An 18,761-nucleotide genomic window follows, 5' to 3' on the forward strand; every position below is an offset into this window, starting at 1 on the left:
TAAAGAATCACAGAGAGATACTCTCTCGGTATTTTTAGTATTGTGACATATTTATCATATTTTAATTTTGAATGTACTTTAGTCCTCTACTCAGCAACACTAAACTTTTTAAAATGTTTTAAAGTTTTTGGAGGTTGGCATATGTACTTGAAAGTAAGTAAAACTATATTTCCATAAACTAGGCTGTAATTCAAACTTTTCACTAATTCATATCTGTCTTTTCATTAGTTTTCTATGTTTTTATTTTACTTTTCTCTGTTTAATATTGAAAGAAATTTCTCATTTTCCTTTATGACTTAGAAAGATTCATTAAATTCCTTTTAAAACATTTAGACATATTTGAAGGTATTTTTCTATGAGATATGGTCAACATACACTGAAAAATGCATGGATCTTAAGTGTTCAGTTTGGTGAAATTTGATACCATGTTGCTACCACCCCAAACAAGATATAGAACATTTCTGTTTTTCCAGAAAATTCTCTTATGTCCCTTTCTAGTTAACTTATATCCCCTATACCCTGTTCCAACCTGGAAACCAACGTTTAACTTTTATCACTATAGTCATCCCTAGGTATCCTTGGGGGATTGGTTCAGGACATCCTGAGGATACCAAAAACCAAGGACGTTCAAGTCCTTTATATAGAATGGCATATCCAGAGATATGGAGGGCCAACTGTATAGATTTAATTTTGCCTGAATTTGGATTTCAGATCAATGTAATCATATACTATGTACCCTTTGTTCTTGCTTCTTTTGCTCAACATAATATTTAATTAATTAATTAATTTAGGCCACACCAGGGCATGTGAGATATTAGTTCCCCAACAGGGATTGAACCCATGCCCCCTACAGTGGAAACGTGAAGTCTTAACCACTGGACCGCCAGGGAAGTCCCAACATAATGTTTTAGATATTCATCTGTGTTATTATTGAGTGTATCATAGTTTTTTTCTTTTATGTTGTTGAATAGTATTCCCCTATGGATATACTATAGTTTATCCATTCTCCTGTTGATAGACATTTATGGTTCCAGGTTGTGGCTGTTATGAATAAGAGTGTTAGTACATTCTTTGATAAGTCTCTTTGTGGACATACATTTTTATGTTTTATTTCTCTTAGGTAACTATCCAGAAGTGGAATTGCTTGACCACAGAGTAGATATGTGTGTTTGTTTATAACAAATTGCCAAATTGTTTCCTGCCAGCAACATATGAGTGTTCCAGTTATTCCATATTTTCATCAGCATTTGGTGTCATCAGTCTTTTTTATTTGAGCTATTCCATTAGGTGTTTAAAAGTATCTCATGATTTTAATTTACATTTCCCTGATAATTAATGAAAAGGTTTGAATGTACATTCGTGTGTAATTGTCTATTCATGTCTTCTTTTGAAAAACGTCTGTTCAAGTTTTTCCCCCTGATTTTTAATTAGTATGTCTTTTTACCATCGATTTATAGGATTTTTGTTTGTTTGTTTGTTTATTCTGGTTACAAGTCCTCTGTTAGATAATTATTTAGCCAGTATTTTTTTTCACAGACTGTGGCTTGTCTGTTTACTCTCTTAATGGTATCTTTGATGAGCAGAAAATTTTTTAATTTGATGAAGTTCAGTTTATCCATTTTGTTTCATTATAGTCTGTGCTTTTTGTCAAAGCAGTCCCTGCCAAGGGACAAAGATATTCTCTTGTGTTTCCTTCTAGAAGCTTTGTGGTTCTGTGTTTTACATTTATATCTATGATTCATCTTGAATTGATTTTTGTGTATGTAATAAGATTGGGATTGAGGTTAATTTTTTTCCACATGGACATCCAGTTGTTTCAACATCATTTGTTCTAGATTGTCCTTTCCCAGTTGAACTGCCTTGGCACCTTTGTTGAAAATCAAGTGACTGTATACATATGTTCTATTTCTAGACTCTTCTGTTCCACTGTCTATTTTTATATATTTATGCCAGTACTACAGTCTTGATTACCATAGCTTTATATTAAGTCATGAAATCATGTAAGTTCTTCAACTATGTACTTTTTGAAGATTCTTTTGCCTGTTCTAGATCCTTTGTTTTTCCATGTAAATATTATCATCATCTTGTCTACTTCTTCAGAGTGGCTCACTGGAATTCTATAGGAATTGCATAAAATTTGTGTATCAGTTTAGGAAAGATGGACATGATCTTCCCATCATGAACATATTATTTCTTTCCATTTATTTCCATTTTTTTGACCTTGAGGCTATTGCAATTGGTAATTTCTTAAACTTTAATTTTCCAATTGTTTGTTGAAAGATTTGCTGATTTCTTAATTTTGAGTTCCTTGCTTCTAGGTGACTTAAGTTCTTCCAATTCCAGCAAAATGCATTTCAGTTTAGTACTGGTAGCAAATAGAAGTTAAAATAAATGAACTTTGCAACATTGATTTTAGTATATACCTATTCTGTTAATTAAGAGTATCAATATTTTCTATATTTGATTGGTGAGTGTTTTCCTCAGAACTCCCTGCTGTTTGTATGATTTAGCTGGCATTTTTCTAAAGTAAGAAAGCTTATGCTATCTTTTTGTGGCTGTTTCTGGCTCCTCAGTTAGTAAGTCAGACCCTGGAACACAGGATGCCATAGATTTTCTGTCTTTCATTTGGTCATTGAGTGAATGAGGTAGGAATAGCTTTGGGCTCTCAACAGTGGGAAAGTTTGGCTAGTGGGATTCAAAGTGAAGAAGAGCAAAGAATAAGCCTTGATGGGACTTGCTGGTGGTGTAGTGGATAAGAATCCTCCTGCCAATGCAGGGGACACGGGTTCGAGCCCTGGTCCGGGAAGATCCCACGTGCCGTGGAGCATCTAAGCCCGTGCGCCACAACTACTGAGCCTGCGTGCCTAGAGCCCGTGCTCTGCAACAAGAGAAGTCACTGCAATGAGAAGCCCGCACTGCAATGGAGAGTAGCCCCCGCTCGCCGCAACTAGAGAAAGCCTGCGTGGAGCAATGAAGACCCAACACAGCCCCCTGAAAAAAAAACCTTAAAAAATAAAATAAAATAAGCCTTGACAACAGAGGAAAATGATTGTGGTCCTTGTGGTGCTAGTGAATGCTTGAGCCTGCCTCTCATGGGAGGGCTCCAATATAGAAATAGTAGGAAAAATTAACGTTCATTGGGATCAGAGAGTCTTGGAACCTAGTGTTAGAGGCTTGATTTTTGTGTGCAATAAAGAATCTTTGCATATTTTAAGTTAAGAATGTGCATAATGGACTTCCCTGGTGGCGCAGTGGTTAAGAATCCATATGCCATGCAGGGGTCACGGGTTGGAGCCCTTGTCTGGGAAGATCCCACATGCCGTAGAGCAACTAAGCCCATGTGCCACAACTACTGAGCTTGCGCTCCAGAGCCCGTGAGCCACAACTACTGAGCCCTTGTGCCACAACTCCTGAAGCCCGCATACCTAGAGCCCGTGCTCCGCAACAAGAGAAGCCACCACAGTGAGAAGCCTGTGCATCGCAACGAAGAGTATCCCCCGCTCACTGCAACTAGAGAAAGCCTGTGTGCAGCAATGAAGACCCAACTTGGTCAAATATATATATATATATATATATATAAATGTACATAATAATGACACCATTTTATTAATAGACCTTTAATTGAAATATCTTTAGAAGTTGTGTCTGTTATATTCTAGTTTTAAACTGTAGATGTGTTTAGATTGTGTATAATTTCTTGCGGCTGCTGGAATAAATTACCACAAACTTGGTGGCTTAAAACAACAGAAATTTATTCTTTCACAATTCTGTAGGCTAGAAGTCCAAAATCAGTATAACTGGGCCAAAATCAAAGTATTGGCTGGGCCACCATTCCTCTAGAGGCTCTAGGGGGAGAGTCCATTCCTTGTCTCTTTTAGCATCTGGTGGCTGCCAGCATTCCTTGGCTTATGGTCTCATCACTCCAGTCTTTAAGGCCAATATTTAAAATCTCTCTGCACAGTCTTCACATCACCTTCCCCTTGTGTGTCACATCTCCCTCTGCCTCTTTCTTATAAAAAATTCTTTGATTATATTTAGGACCCATCTGCACAGTTCAGGATAATCTTCCCAATCTTTAACTTAATTCACATCTGCAAAGACCCCTTTTCCAAATGAGGTAACATTTACAGGACCTAGGGATTAGGACCTGATATTTTGGGGGGCTGTTATCAGCCTACCACAGAATATTATCTTTTTTAGACCTTCATTTTGTTCTGGAACTTTCTGTCAAAGCAGATTGGACTGAGGATTTTGGTACCCCAAATGACATACTTATTTTCTTGCTATAACTTTCATTTTTTAATTAAAACCTATATCACAGCATAAAATTTATTGCATTCTATTAGCACAACAGAATAGATCTAAAAGCCTCAGATGGTGAATTACTTATTTAAAATAATAGGAAAATACCAAATTAGGGAAAATGATTGAATTGTGCTTTGACTACCATAGAACTGATATATGATTCAAAATTTAGTGATAGCTTTTAGTTTGGGGCAGCCAGGAACTAATTCTTGGTTTTGTAGGGCTTTCTTGGTCTGGTTGGTGTATGATTAGTCCATTGTGTTCTGTTCATTGTACCAACCACTGCTGGTTTCTGTAGTGGCCTATTAGAAATTACCTATCTTCTAGTCTGTACTTCTGTGATACAGCTGCTAGATTAGAATGGTTTCTCTAGGGCCTTACTCAATGTTAGCGGCATACTGAGATTGCGTTTTCACATGTAAGTATTGATACATCTTAAATGTATACTAGTGGTGTATTTGAGCATGTTGCATGAAATAACATTGATTCATACCAAACTTGTTATACAGAACTTCTTCACATAGTGTTAGAAGATAGGTTAGGTAGAGAACTTAATGTAGCCTACTCTATTTTGGCTTTGGTACATTATGTAATATCCTAGCTTTAAGGATTGCTTAAACCTCAGTATGGGAATAACTTTAATGAACATCATTTGATAAATCATGGCCTAAAAAAGATGAAACAATAAAGCCTAAGTTTCCTTTTCTTCAGTCATTATATTAATTAGCTTAAATATTTAAATATTAATAGCTGATAGATTTGGGCATAGGAGGAGAAGAAAAGAAATAGTTTCCCAGAGGGAAAATGGAAGCCTGATTCTCTTTGTTTGCCCTGTAATCTTTCTCCCAGCCTGCATGATGTTCATTAGTTCTTCTGGGCAACCAAATATCACAATAGCCTTTGCTCTGCTAGTGAGGATCACCAGCAGTGTGGAGAAAGTTCAGCATGAAAACAAATGTAAGAAAGATTTACTAACCAATTAATTTGTATTCAAATGTTTTGTTGAGTTCTTTAAAATTGTTTCTTACAAATCTGCCCTGAAATAACCATTTTTCAATACAAATTTGTGTTTGGGGATTTATAACTTTAAAATCTTCAGGGCTGAGCCAGAAGATGAGAAGTGTTTTAATTTAAAGTAATAATTGTGTAATTTCAAAAGAAAAGCTAGTAGTAGTCCATTGTTATGATATCTACAGCCAAGCATATTGTATAAGGAGAGCTTCATACTCTGTACAGAGTTTGTACTCTTCCTCTATCAGGTCCTGCTCGTCTGCATGTACCTATTTCTGTTTGTGTTAGTCATCCTCTCTGGGTAAATTGTCCATGAGACCAGTGATTCCATCAGCAAATTATCCAGAAAATGCTGTTTTTGCACATTGTGACAGATCATGTCACTGGTGGATTTATAGCTACGCCAGTGCTCTAATTAACCTGGCAGTTGTCTCCGGTGCCCAACACTGTTGTTTCGTTGCTTGGCATGTTAGTTTTCATCTTCTCATTACCTTCTCTCTTAACGAAATCTCAGATTTAGAGTTTTTTTTTAACCTACCCCCCCACCCTCTCTACTCATCACCCCACCCCCCCCCTTGTTTTTGATTGGCAGTATCATCCAGATAAACAAAGTGCAGATGTACCAGCAGGAACAGTGGAGGAATGTATACAGAAGTTCATCGAAGTTGATCAGGCATGGAAAATTCTAGGGAATGAAGAAACAAAAAAAGAGTATGACCTGCAGCGGCATGGTAGGTACTTGTGGTGAGGAGCCCCAGCACATTGGCAGCTCTGTGAAGCACAGTCTGCAGCCATTTCTGGGGGACACTTTTCAGCATTTGCACCAAGTTGTTATTGCCTCCTTTACTCCTTCCCTCCCATCAGTGTTTTTAATTATGCCCTATTCTTAGTAGTGATTACTATGTATACATTGAGAAGTCAGCAAAACTACTAGGATGTGGCTTCTTGTGAAGCCATGAAAGCTACTTTTTATAACTAATGAAAAATGCTTAATTACACATTCCTAATTAATATGTTTTTTATGTTTAAAAACTTCTTTTTATTAAATTTAATTATGTACTGATTAAAATTTTCATTGAGTACTTTTAAGACTATATACTGTATAAATGACCATCTATAGGAAGATACTATAAAGGATAACATCTTAAAGCACTCTTTGCTGTCTCTGAACTTGTCGTAGGCTAGGTTTTCATGATTATCTCCTGGATAAACTATATTCCTTGTAAGATTGTTATAAATGATATCTTAGGAACGCACATTTCCTAAGCAATTTTAAAAGTCATTTCTTTTATGCATTTTAGAAAATAGCTTCTTAAAACAGTGACAGGCTCTTGTGAGAAAGAAAGGGACAAATGTAGGTCAGGTTTGTCACACATGGACTGCAGTTACACGAAGTGATAGGCTGTCTTTCAGCCCTGGCCTTGGGATAGCAGTCCCTCAGCCTTCTATCTGAACCTTCAATATGCACTCTACATGCTAATGGGGGAGTCGATAATCAGCCACAGCCTGTGGGGAAAACACTCAGTTGCACTCTGCCATCGCGCACCAGGCTCAGCATTGACTCACATGTGTTGATAAAAGCTCACTGTCTCTGTACTTGGTTATTGAATCTCCTCCCAAGCCCTGCACCAGTACACGATCAAACCTAACAAAATGATTGCAAGACTCCTACTACTAAGGTTATGAAAATTTGATTTGAGAAATAAGGCTTTATTTCTAAGATACAACATTATAGGTTAAAGCCAACAATATATATAGAATATCCATATCTGTTTTCAGAGGGAGTTGTATCAGTAAAATTAAGTCTTTCTTACAGTTAGTGTGTGATTCCTTTGTGGAAAGGCTTCATAAGCAATTTGCTTATGTACTGGGGTATTAGTTTTTAATAGTCACTTTCATAATACTGATCATCTCTAGAGCCCTTCTACTTTTTTAAGACTGATGAACTTAACAGTCCTTTTTAAAAAATGTTAAGAAACCAATAAATATAACTTTGCAATGAATTTGGATTAATTTTCAAATATGGCTTGAATATTGGGTCCTCCTTCTATTTGGTGCATTTATGTGCATCTTTCCAATGTTGTATTTCTTCTGTAAATTCTTGCACTTCCGGCAAAAGAATGTAGAGGTGGTTTCATCTGAGGATGAATTCTATCCATAGATACATCTTTCTGACCTTGCTTCACATGGTAAAATTTCTGTGAAAGTGTAGAAACTAATAAACATGGATGTATTGTGTGTGAGAAGTTACCTATGTTTCTAAAGTGACCAAGTTCTACTGTAGATGACAGTCTGTCATGGTGCTTTGCACGTCTTTACCAGTCTTTATTCTGGGGTGCTGATTTGCTTAAGGTGAGGATAATCCACAAAACTGTATCTTAAGGAGTGTAGGGTGTGTACTTGCACTGTCGCTCTGCATTTTTGCCACTCCACAGCTTGGTACTATTAAGAACTTATCAGTGGGCTTCCCTGGTGGCGCAGTGGTTGGGAGTCCGCCTGCCGATGCAGGGGACACGGGTTCGTGCTCCGGTCCGGGAAGATCCCACGTGCCGCGGAGCGGCTGGGCCCGTGAGCCATGGCCGCTGAGCCTGCGCGTCCGGAGCCTGTGCTCTGCAACGGGAGAGGCCACAACAGTGAGAGGCCCGCATACAGCAAAAAAAAAAAAAACTTATTAGTGAAACTGACTAGAAACCTACTGTCAGACAGAGAAAAGAGGTAGGGAGAGATCAGGAATCAAAAAATATTCTCCCTTGCTAGGGTATTGGGTGAGTAAGACCAGAAATGGGAGAAATAGGAAGCAGGGTTAAAGGGAGCAGTAGAATTACATGAAGGAGGTTTAAGAGATGTTAGAAGAACAAGTAACCAACATCTTCAAGCCTTTCTCATTGCCTGTGAGAAGTCTTTGGAAATGTAGATTTCTTTTGAGCTTTGAATCCTTGGTTTAGAGGTTTTAATGGAAGGAGCTCTAGCCTACTGCATCTCAGGAGATTCTTATAACTCATTGATGAGGTCACAACAAAGTTTAGAGAAACCAAATACAGTGAGATTGGGCTTGATTCATGATTCCAATAAATAGGCAGATCTTCTGGGAATTTATATGATGTCTGTCTGCTTTGCATGTTTTTCAGGCGGGTGAGCTTTTCTAGAAGGACAGTAGAAATACAAATTTTCATGACCTTTTAGTACCTCAGATCTAAATACTAAATATTTCCTTCATTACCAGAGACTCCAAATAGTGAGAATGCTTTGTTTCAGTTTTAAATTGAAATTGGCTTGCTGTTTAGATAAGGAATAGAAGTTTCTTATCCAGATACAACTTGCTGGTTTTAAGCCTTTCATACTAGAGCTATTTCAAAAATCTCATAATAAACCTGGTTTTGTATTGTCATTTCTCTTGATTACCGACATTAATTTTTACTTCTTTACCCATCTTCAATAAATAGCTCCTTGAAAGAAGGAAATGAACTTGAACTTCTAACACTGAGGATTTAGATTTGTTAGAAGGAAAAACTTTGAGAGTGATAATTTGTTGAAGACCAGGATAGGTTACCAAGAGAGAGAGTTGTTATAACCAGGTCAAAGCACTCTTTTTTTCTGGGTCAACCCCTGGAGACATGGAAATAGCTTTGTTATACAGAACCCTTTTTGCATGTGGTGATAGTTCATTATAGAACTTTCTTTTCATGGTGTGTGCTTTAAATATGTTTGTTTCCTGCCCTGCATTAACGTATAGTATAAAATAAGTTTGCGTTCTGTATACTTGGAAAGGAGGCAGGAGATGTTTTATTGGCGGATGTTGAACACTTTCTCATATTTCACAGCTCAAAGTTGGTGCTCTTTTGTAAGGAAAGCCTCATAATATTACCTACAACCATTTATTTCTGTAAAAGATCGTTTAAAGGAGCCCTTGAAATCCATATTTTTTGCTTCACAAAAGAATTATCAAAAGAAATAGTCTAGGATAGGTGACCTAAAGTAAAGTACCTGTGTTTTTTCTCCCTCATTTACACTTCTGTATTCTTGGTTGACATTTTAGGGCAGTGTTGGCCAGGCTCATTAGAAAAGTAAACCTAATAAAAGATTAGTAATATTCAGTTTCTAGATATTATGCATTTTGAAAGCAATGTTAACTAGTGAATTTAATCAGTAAGTTCCAGTTGGACATATTTACCTTATTGTTTGTAAGGATGCTTCCAGACTGCTTCCCATGTTCCCTTGAAAGGCATGTAGTTATTCAAGGTTAGGCTTTGCACTTCAGACAACCAGATGAACACTTTGGAAAATCTTTCTAGGATTTATAAAATGTTCATATGAATAATATCTATTGAATAGATTTTTGTGCCTTTATAATTCTTGTGGGGAGTTTTCTCATACATGAAGCGCATTTAAAAACATGTCAGAAGTATATCATGAAAAGAACAGGGATCGTGATTCAATAGCTTTGTAGTGTGAGTCACACAGATCTCTGATGTCTAGGTGGCTGTATGGAGTGACACAGCTTATGAGTTCGGTTACTTCACTGTGATCTGAAGAGGAACAGACCTTCAAATGAAGTCAGTCAAATTAAATTATGTTGTAAAAAAATAAGTGGATTGTGTCTGGAGTCCTTGCTGGTATATTGTTTTATATTAAGATGTACCTTGGTTCTCTGTTAGTGAATTATTTTGGTGATGTGGCGCCTTCATGCTACACAATTGGCCAAGTGCTTGGATACCCAAGACAGCTGGGCTCTGAAGAGGATTGAGCCAAACATTGTAAAGTTAGTGTCTTTACTTAAAGCTAATCAGCTATACTCTCCTTACCTAGATACAAAAGGTCGTTTCAGTTGTTGTATTATACAGTTCACTCCATCCCTTTATTAGGATAAATATTTGAGAATGGGAGATAAATAAGTAAATCTTGGACCAGATGAGGAACGTACCTTAAAACCCCACCAACATTTATGTGTCAGAGAACTGAATCAACATGTAATTTCTTAAATTTAAAATAAAAGTACTTGCTGAAAAGCAAGTTAACACTAAAGACTGATTAACTCCGTAAAAAGCGAATTAATACTTATAAATGTAGATAATATGAATTTGGGTTATCTGTTTCAAATAATGACTTAAGGCCAGTGGATGTTTGTGTAAATTATGTGCTAAAACTGACCCTTATAAAATACTTATATTAGTCAGATTAGGGTTTCCATTTATGGTCGTATCAGTTTTTCCATTTGATTTTAGGAATTTGAAAATTGGCTATAAAAATGTGCTTCAGGTAAAACTTGAAGATAAGCATCAGAGGGCATGTTTTTTGGTGACTGTTTCTGGGAAAAGTAAGTATGTGAAATGATGCAGAAAATCCATCTAGACAGTTAGGGACTTGCATTTCTTCAGAGAGGGAAGATAATATAGATAAAACTTTCTGTGAGGGTCCTCTTGCTTCATCTTCTTTGTCATAAGAAGGTGACTACTCGCATTATTTGTTACTTTTACTTGAATACAAATAACTGCTTTTGCAATGACAATGTATTTTAAGATCATTTCTCAATGATTTTGAATAAAAATTTGGCTAGTTTCAAATAATGCTATAGAAACCTATGGGCAAGATTATAGTTATAATCCTGTAATACTTGGACATAATTGGAAGTTTTGATTTAATAACAGAGAAAATGTAGGATTTTAGGAAGTTTGTGTCTCCATCTTTAACCTGTTTCCCAATTTCTACTCGGGTACTTGACCCGACTGAAATCAATGGGTTCAAAACCAAGACTGGGTCCACCTTTCTCATTGCTTGTTTTTAACCCTCAGACTTGAAATCTTTCTTTCATATTACACTCTGATTACTTCTGGTTTGCTCAATATATAGCCAGTGAACTAAAAATGAGTGTTGGCATTTCTTCTTCAATGTGTTTTTTTTTTCCCCTCTAAGTGATCTTTTTATTCTCACAGCTACCACAATAGACCATACCCAGATTATAACATAGACTCAGGTTACTTCCACAGCTGCTAATTGGCCTTCTCCCATAGTCATTTACATTTTGATTGGTCTAGCTTTCTTTATTCTTACTCTTGTTTAAGAACTTATATAACTACCCACTCCCTAACACAACATTTACCCATTCACATGGAATTTAAATGCGACAGAAGCTCTTAAGTTTGTCCCTAATTACTTCTTCCAGCCTTGTCACCAATCACAAACCTAATGTGAATCTTCTCCCCATTCATTTAGGGGTTCCCAAACACATCTGCTTATACTGTTTGTTGTTACTCAGAATACCCTTGCATTCTGATTCTTCACAGCGTATTCTTTGTTCAAGTTGCAGCTCTAGTCCTCCTAGCTCCACTCCCCACAAAAGAAAGCCTCCCCTGACTTTCTAATCTACTGTCATTATGTCTAACCTCTGAATTTAATCCATAAAGTATTTTGATTTTTTTTCCCCATCTTTCAGTTCTGTTTGATACTTTGGAAGGACTAAATAATAATATGGACTATGGCTTTGATAATAATAGATCAATTTTAATGGGACTGACAATAGTAAAGTACATCAAACTTCTTAACCCTGTTACAAATCCAGACAAGGTGAAAGTTGCTGCCGTCCTACACTGTGGTACTCGAGGCTCCCCCCACTCCCCACCCCCCAACCATGCAATAATTGAGTCATTTTCCTGTGGTCTGTTATAGACAGGTCAACACAAACATTATGAGTTAATAATAACAGTTAAAATAGCTGCCATTTGTTGAGCACTAGAACTATGGCAATTGTCTTTTAATCATTGTTTAACAACCTTGTAAGGAAGATTTTAATATCTGTTTTCCAGAGAAGGAGTCTGAGACCCAGAGGGTTTAAGTAATTTGACTAAGGGCACATAGCTAGTAATTGATAAGAGGGGAAACTCAAAGGCGTTCTCTGACTCTTAATCACTGTGCTAGGCTGCCAAGTTTTGAATAGGTGTGTACAACCTACTATTTTAGTTCCAGATAGTCAGGAATGAGGCATATTTGAGGGTCAGAGTGAGAGGCCAGGCTTACTTCTGCTACTGTGTTCTGCCTTTCTGCAGTGAAACATGAAATTCAATTTCCGGGTTTCATTTGGTACCTTTCATGAGCACTGGGTTTCTGTTCAGCTTATGAAAGAACCGTAGTTCTTCAAGTCCATAATTAAGCTCCAAGTTTGTAGTTTTTCTGCAGTATGGAAAGCCTTGCAGTTGTGACTCTTTAATTTCATCTGGGAAAGAATTATAGAGCTTTATGATTTAATGAATAGGTTTCAAGTTAAATGTTGCCTGATTCTGAATCTCTTATCAAGGTAGAGACTGTTCTAAGAACAGAGACTATTAAGGACAAGGAACTGATTTCCTTCAAGTTATTTCCTATATGAAAGACTTAATTATGTATACTGAAATGATTTTTAAGAAGGAGGTGATTGTTTAAAATTAAACTACATGGTTTTAAAGCAGCAAGATACTAATTTAGACCTAAAGGAAAATACTGTGATTGCTTTGAACACACATAGATGACTTCTGTAAGTTTGAAATGAACTTTGTTTTAAATGGCATAAAAATAAATACAATGCACTAACTGCTAAATGAGAGCGTTCTGGGGACTTGATCACTTGAGTAACACACAACATTGCCACTCTTGAATAGTAGGGACAGAGTTGCAGATAGACTAGATCTTTTGGCCAGTAGTGGGTTGAATGAGACTTTTAGATATCTCATCCATAAAGAATAAAGTTTAATTCCTCTTCTTGGTAGCTTTTTGTTGCTGTTATTTATTTATTTTTACTTATTTATTTGAATTGTAGCTACAGTTAGAAAAGGTTTCCTGGGATTAGGAAGTGTAATTATATAGGCAGCAAACAAAGAGCTGTTTTAGAAATTTTACTGTCATTAGGAGGAAGTTTTAAAAGACTGGAATTCCATTGTCTGGTAAGAAGTAAGGAATATTTATTGATTCCCAAATGGAGCTGAAAAAAACCTTTCCTCTTTTAGAAAGTTGTGAATGACCCAGCGAGAGCTCTAGTAAGCTTTACTGAACCAAGCTGCTAATAGTTATTTAATGTTATTCTTCAGTGTGAAAGAATCTCCGTAGATTTTCCTTTTAATCTCTTTGAATTGCAGGCTCATAAACCTCTCTGATGAGTCCTGCCAGTGTTTTCTTAGATCCCACTGTTGAGACAATGGAGCCACAGAATTCTTTCACTTCTTGTTGTCAGACAAATCCAATAGAACACAAGGTCAGAAGGGCCTATACTTCTAAAGGTTGAAAGATTCTTTTTCAAGTAACCACATAAATTATTTGATTTTATCATTATATTGGTTGGGAATCTCTCTTTAACGATAGTGCACTGCTTTCTACATGTAAGGAAATCTGGAAGTTTTTCTTGTCTCCATATTTGCTTAAGCTTGTGAGCACAGTACAGCTTGTGCACAGACCTTAACGTTTCTAGATATCTTAGAAAAAGCTGAACCCATTCGCTTCAAAAGAATTAGGAATCATGTAGTGACATTGGACTCAAAATGGAGTTTACCAAATGCCAGGCAGTGCTCTTCTTTCCAAAGGGCAGTTTTTGGGTTTTTTTAAAAATCACTACCATCTGTAGCTAAGATTCCAGATTTAAATCTTGGATCTGTTTATTTAATTAAATCACTTTCTAAGTCAGTTTCTGTTTTCTCATGATTTTTGGTAGTATATTAAGGAGGACTTTAAGATAGGGTTTACATTTTCGGATGCCTATTACAGTATTATAATGAGCAAAAATATTTATAATATGTAAAACTCAAAAGAAAACGAACTTATGTCTTTTACAGATGCAGTGCCTGATTAGTAGATAATAATCAAAGCTAATTACAGGGTTCCTGTGCGTTACTTTAAGGGCTAGGGAGGAATTAAGTTTTCTAATTATATCTACAGTGGTGGACAAGCAGAGATCATTGTTTAAAAAGAAAAAAAAGAAACATTGATTAGTTTGTGCTCCTTCCTTGTAATGGTAGTGGGGGGCGGGGAGTTGCTGTTGCCCCATTCGCTGGACACCTGCCTCTCAACAAAAGATGGTGGTCTCCTCCCTGCCCCCCGCCCCCGCGCATTTAGATTCACCTTTTCCTTGTGAGTACCCTCTCCGCTCATCATACAGTTCTCCAGGGATCCAATTTCCCCCTGACTTAATCACCCTCAGCTTTTTGCAGAAGTTGTTAGATTATGGTCCTTTCAAAGGATACACACTTTCTTACGGAGCTCTTTACTTCATTCCCCTAACTTTTCTTTCCTTATTTCTATTTAAAAATATAGCCATTAGAGTTTCAACACTATACCTAAACCTTTTTATTGAAGTATAGCATACATACAGAGGAATGCACCAATCCTAAGTGTACAGCCTGATGGATTTTCACAGTAAACACACCCATCTAACTAACCAGCACCCCAGCAGGCCCCTGTAACTTTTTCCAGTCACTACTCACTCTCCCACGCCCAACATCACAGGATAGTTTTGCCTGTTACACTTCACATAATGGGGATATCATACAGTACGCAGGTGTCCTCCGCTTTTCAAAAATTTGCTTTACTCCACTTTGCTTTCATGAAAGACCTACATTAGTACCTGCTTTCACTTAATGGAAAGAAATCCTAAGTGGATGTTCACCTTTATGAAAAGAGGTGAAAAGTGAAAACAGTGTTCAGCATTTGCTTTGCGGAGAGCCCCAAGCGGCCAGAGTGGCACTGCCAACCTCTCTCCCTGGGAACTACATTCAGCATCAAGCCACCATAGCTTTGAACTGTGTCTGTGAGCATCTGTGCTTTATCTTGAATTATTTTGTGCATCCGTTAGCAAGATATGTCTTGAGGTAATTTCTTCTTTGCTTTACCTATTTTGCCTTACAAGAGGTTTCATAGGAAAGCTGTACTTTCAGATAGCAGGGGAAGCCTGTGTTCACTCTTGTGTCAGATACTGACTTTTTTTTTTTTTTTTGCCGGTACGCGGCCCTCTCACCACTGTGGCCTCTCCCGTTGCAGAGCACAGGCTCCGGACGCGCAGGCTCAGCGGCCATGGCTCACGGGCCCAGCCGCTCCAGGGCATGTGGGATCTTCCTGGACCAGGGCACGAACCCATGTCCCCTGCATCGGCAGGCGGACTCTCAACCACTGCACCACCAGGGAAGCCCAGATACTGACTTTTAAAACCAGAATCCCCACAGAACTTGGACTGTGTGCATATAGTATTGAATAATCAGGTCAATATGTAGATGTTTAGATAAGCACAGAACAGGAGAAATTTTAATATACTCCTTTTAACTCTGACCTTGGGTAAAGTACTAACCATTTTTATGTTCTGTTTTCTTTCCCTTTTACCATGAGATATGGTCTAAACTGATCTTTCAACTAAGAAGTAGTTAGCTACAATAAAGTTTCTGTACAGAAAGAGGAAAAAAATAATAAAAATGTAAAAGCCACTTTTTGGAGTAGGTGGAATAATAGAAAGGGTTCCACATGAAATAGTAACTAGGGAGAATAACAATAGCTTCCTAGTAGAGAAGCAGAACAATACAAACCTGACTTGCTTGGCAGTTATATTTGCCAGTTATTTCTCTTTAATTATTTTAAAATAAGCATGGCATAATGGATACTTATGAATGGGTTGTCTTTTTTAACAATTAATGTATTACATGTGTCCAAGATAGGTTAGATTAAGGTTTATTCATCTTGTCATTACCTCTGCCTTGTCTGATTTGCTCTGATTTCAAAATTACTTAAGATATCTGTAAGATACCCTGGAATATATTTCCCCTAACCAAGCTCTAGTAAGTGCCAATTACCCCCATTCTTCAATTCTAAAACAGTGTTTCATTTCTGCATTCAAGCAGATTATCCTGGTCCTTCTGAGTAAAAAATTGAAACATGTGATAAAAGTCCATGAGACTTTTAGATAGAATTTTTTTTAATTTGGAATACTGAATAAACTATAACCAAGGAAACTTTATATAGAATGTGGAAATTAAATTGTTTTGTTCAGAAACTACCTCATATACTGATACACTTTGCATAGGCTATTCAGTGGACACACAGAGATGGAAGAACCACCCCTGACCACTTCGCAGAAGTCTTTATCTTTGGGTTTTAGAACAGTTTAATAGACTTAGTACCCAGTAAATATGAAATGATATAATATTTGACATACCTTAATAGAAAAGCACGGTGAGTTCAAAATATTGTATAATCTTTTCATCTATTTTAAAATTGTGTAACTCACCAATAAATTTTGAACAGGCAGTTATTAGATATAATTAAGTCGCAGGCATTCACACAACGGAACAAAGGGAAGCATTCTCAGCAAGTGAACAAGAGACTAGTGAGACAGCTAAAGAAAATTTCATTGGGGTGGGGGGTGGATTTTAGTAGTTTCTTTTAAGCATTGACTTCTAGAAGAACAATACAAGCATACAGGAAGTACAGCGTGCCTTTAAAAACAAAGACAAGTGATTCTCATATATAGTTGCTTTCTTTGTCCTACAGTACACTTGCTGTAAGTAAGAGTGCATGCTTATACTACCTAGACCATATTCCTACTAAATTTAGGTGGCATTCCTGGTTTCTTTGGACCTTCCCTCTGTAGGGAAAACTTTGGCCCAGGAAACAGCAGTGGAACATCAACACAGAGAGGTTGTGTTGCGTGGCTATTAAAATATTTTAAAATAATTATTCCTTTAAGTTACCTGTTACTCTGTTGTGAGGAATTAAAAATCAGATGACTAAAAGCCCCCTTAAATTTGGTTAGAGCCTTATTCTTTAAGGCACTTTTAGCCTGATCTCAGTTGATTGGAAGAACACCCTTGTATTAGTTTGCTCCGTCTGCCATAACAAAATGCCATAGACTGGGTGGTTTAAACAACAGAAATTTATTTCTCACAGTGCTGGAGGCTGAAAAATCCAAGATTGAGGTGCAAGTTGATGAGGATCCTGGTCAGGTCTCTTTCTGGCTTGCAAAGGACCACTTTCTTGCTGTGTCTTCATGATACTTTCCTCTGTGCATGTGAGTGGGGAGAGACCTCTCTCTTCGTCCTCTTGTAAGGCCATCAGTTCTATCAGATTAGGACCCCACTCTTATGACCTCATTTAACCTTAATTACCTTCTAAAAGGCTTATTTCCAAATACAGTATGTTGGGAGTTAGGGCTTCAACATAAGGATTTGGGAGGCGGGACATAATTCAGTCCAGAGTGACCCTTCTAAAGTAGATAATTTGATATACATAAGGTTAAAAAGCTAGTAAAATATTATAACTGAGGTTCAAATATAGTTATTTTTTACCTGACTCCACACTGTCTTTCTTAGTCACAAATATAGTAAGCTAAGTTTTTATATAATTAGAATTGTAGTGACCAGGCTGGACTTGCCTTCTTAGCATTCTTCATGGTTATGATTTAAGTATCAAAATTAAGTGTCTCATTCTGTATTTTACAGAAGATGATCTAAGAAATATGGGACCAGTAGATGCTCGAGTATATATTGAAGAAATGTCTTGGAATGAAGGTTGGAATTATTTTTTTCTCTTGATTACAATCAGGAAAAATATTAGGGACCTCCTATAAGAAAATAACCATAGGATGTTCGGAAATAACAGCTTGGCTTTCTATATATATGTGGGTGTTTTTGTTTGGAATCTTTTTGTTTCATTCTAAACTTCAATTATTGATGTCCACTTATGTGACTCATTTCCAGTTATTTTCCTATCCTAATTAGATGTTAGGTACTTAAGATTTCATATGGTTTTCTTTTTTAAACTACTTTGATTTTTTGTTTATGCTCCATCTGTATAACAGGGAATATAGTCAAAGGAGATAATTTTTTCCATCCTATGTTGACACTTAAGATGAATTCCTATTAGAATATATGTTTATTTTTGTTTCTTTATATGGAATGATAAATTGTCAGAGCAAGGATTTTAATGTTATACACGTTATACTCTTCTACTTGGAGCTTGATGTTTAACCTCCTTTTTTGATTGTGTCTTCAGTGGTAAAGAAAAGTCTGTCACTCCCTTTTACCTACCATGAAGTCATATCTTTTTCCCCTTTCCTATTAATAGAATTTAAAAACTTTAATCTAACTTAATTTTCCATTCTTCAGATTAGTTCTGTGAATTGCTCTGGTTAGGTTTTATTAAGTTCCTTTTTTTTAAAATGGAAGCCATGAATACCATAATTACATGTTTCTCTGGGCAAATGAAGAAGTCTTACTGTTTTCTAGAATTTTATATACTCTTAGTCCTATAACTGTATTATTCAGCCTGGGGTACAGATTCCCTGGGTGTTTATAAAAATTTATTAGTAAGTGTGGATAAGTAGAAGATAAACAGCCTGTCCTTTCCGAAACCAAGTTTACTGGAATATTTTTTAATGGCAAATTCTTAGCTTAGTGCTCTTAGGAAGCTGGGTCACAAAGCTATATTGACTTAGAAGGGGAATCATG

The 18,761-nt window shown here is 36.7% G+C and overlaps 1 protein-coding gene across 1 annotated transcript in view; it reads left to right on the forward strand.

The window, feature by feature from the left end:
- The window catches only part of DNAJC24 (DnaJ heat shock protein family (Hsp40) member C24), a 67,507-nt gene that overhangs the window by 40,159 nt on the left and 8,587 nt on the right, over positions 1 to 18,761 (forward strand). Inside the window, exons 3-4 of the mRNA XM_032639294.1 lie at positions 5,909 to 6,047; positions 17,754 to 17,822. Coding sequence (XP_032495185.1) covers positions 5,909 to 6,047; positions 17,754 to 17,822 — 208 coding nt within the window. The remainder of the gene's footprint in view (positions 1 to 5,908; positions 6,048 to 17,753; positions 17,823 to 18,761) is intronic.

Source organism: Phocoena sinus, chromosome 8, assembly GCF_008692025.1.
Source record: "Phocoena sinus isolate mPhoSin1 chromosome 8, mPhoSin1.pri, whole genome shotgun sequence".
In the NCBI taxonomy this organism is placed as follows: domain Eukaryota; kingdom Metazoa; phylum Chordata; class Mammalia; order Artiodactyla; family Phocoenidae; genus Phocoena; species Phocoena sinus.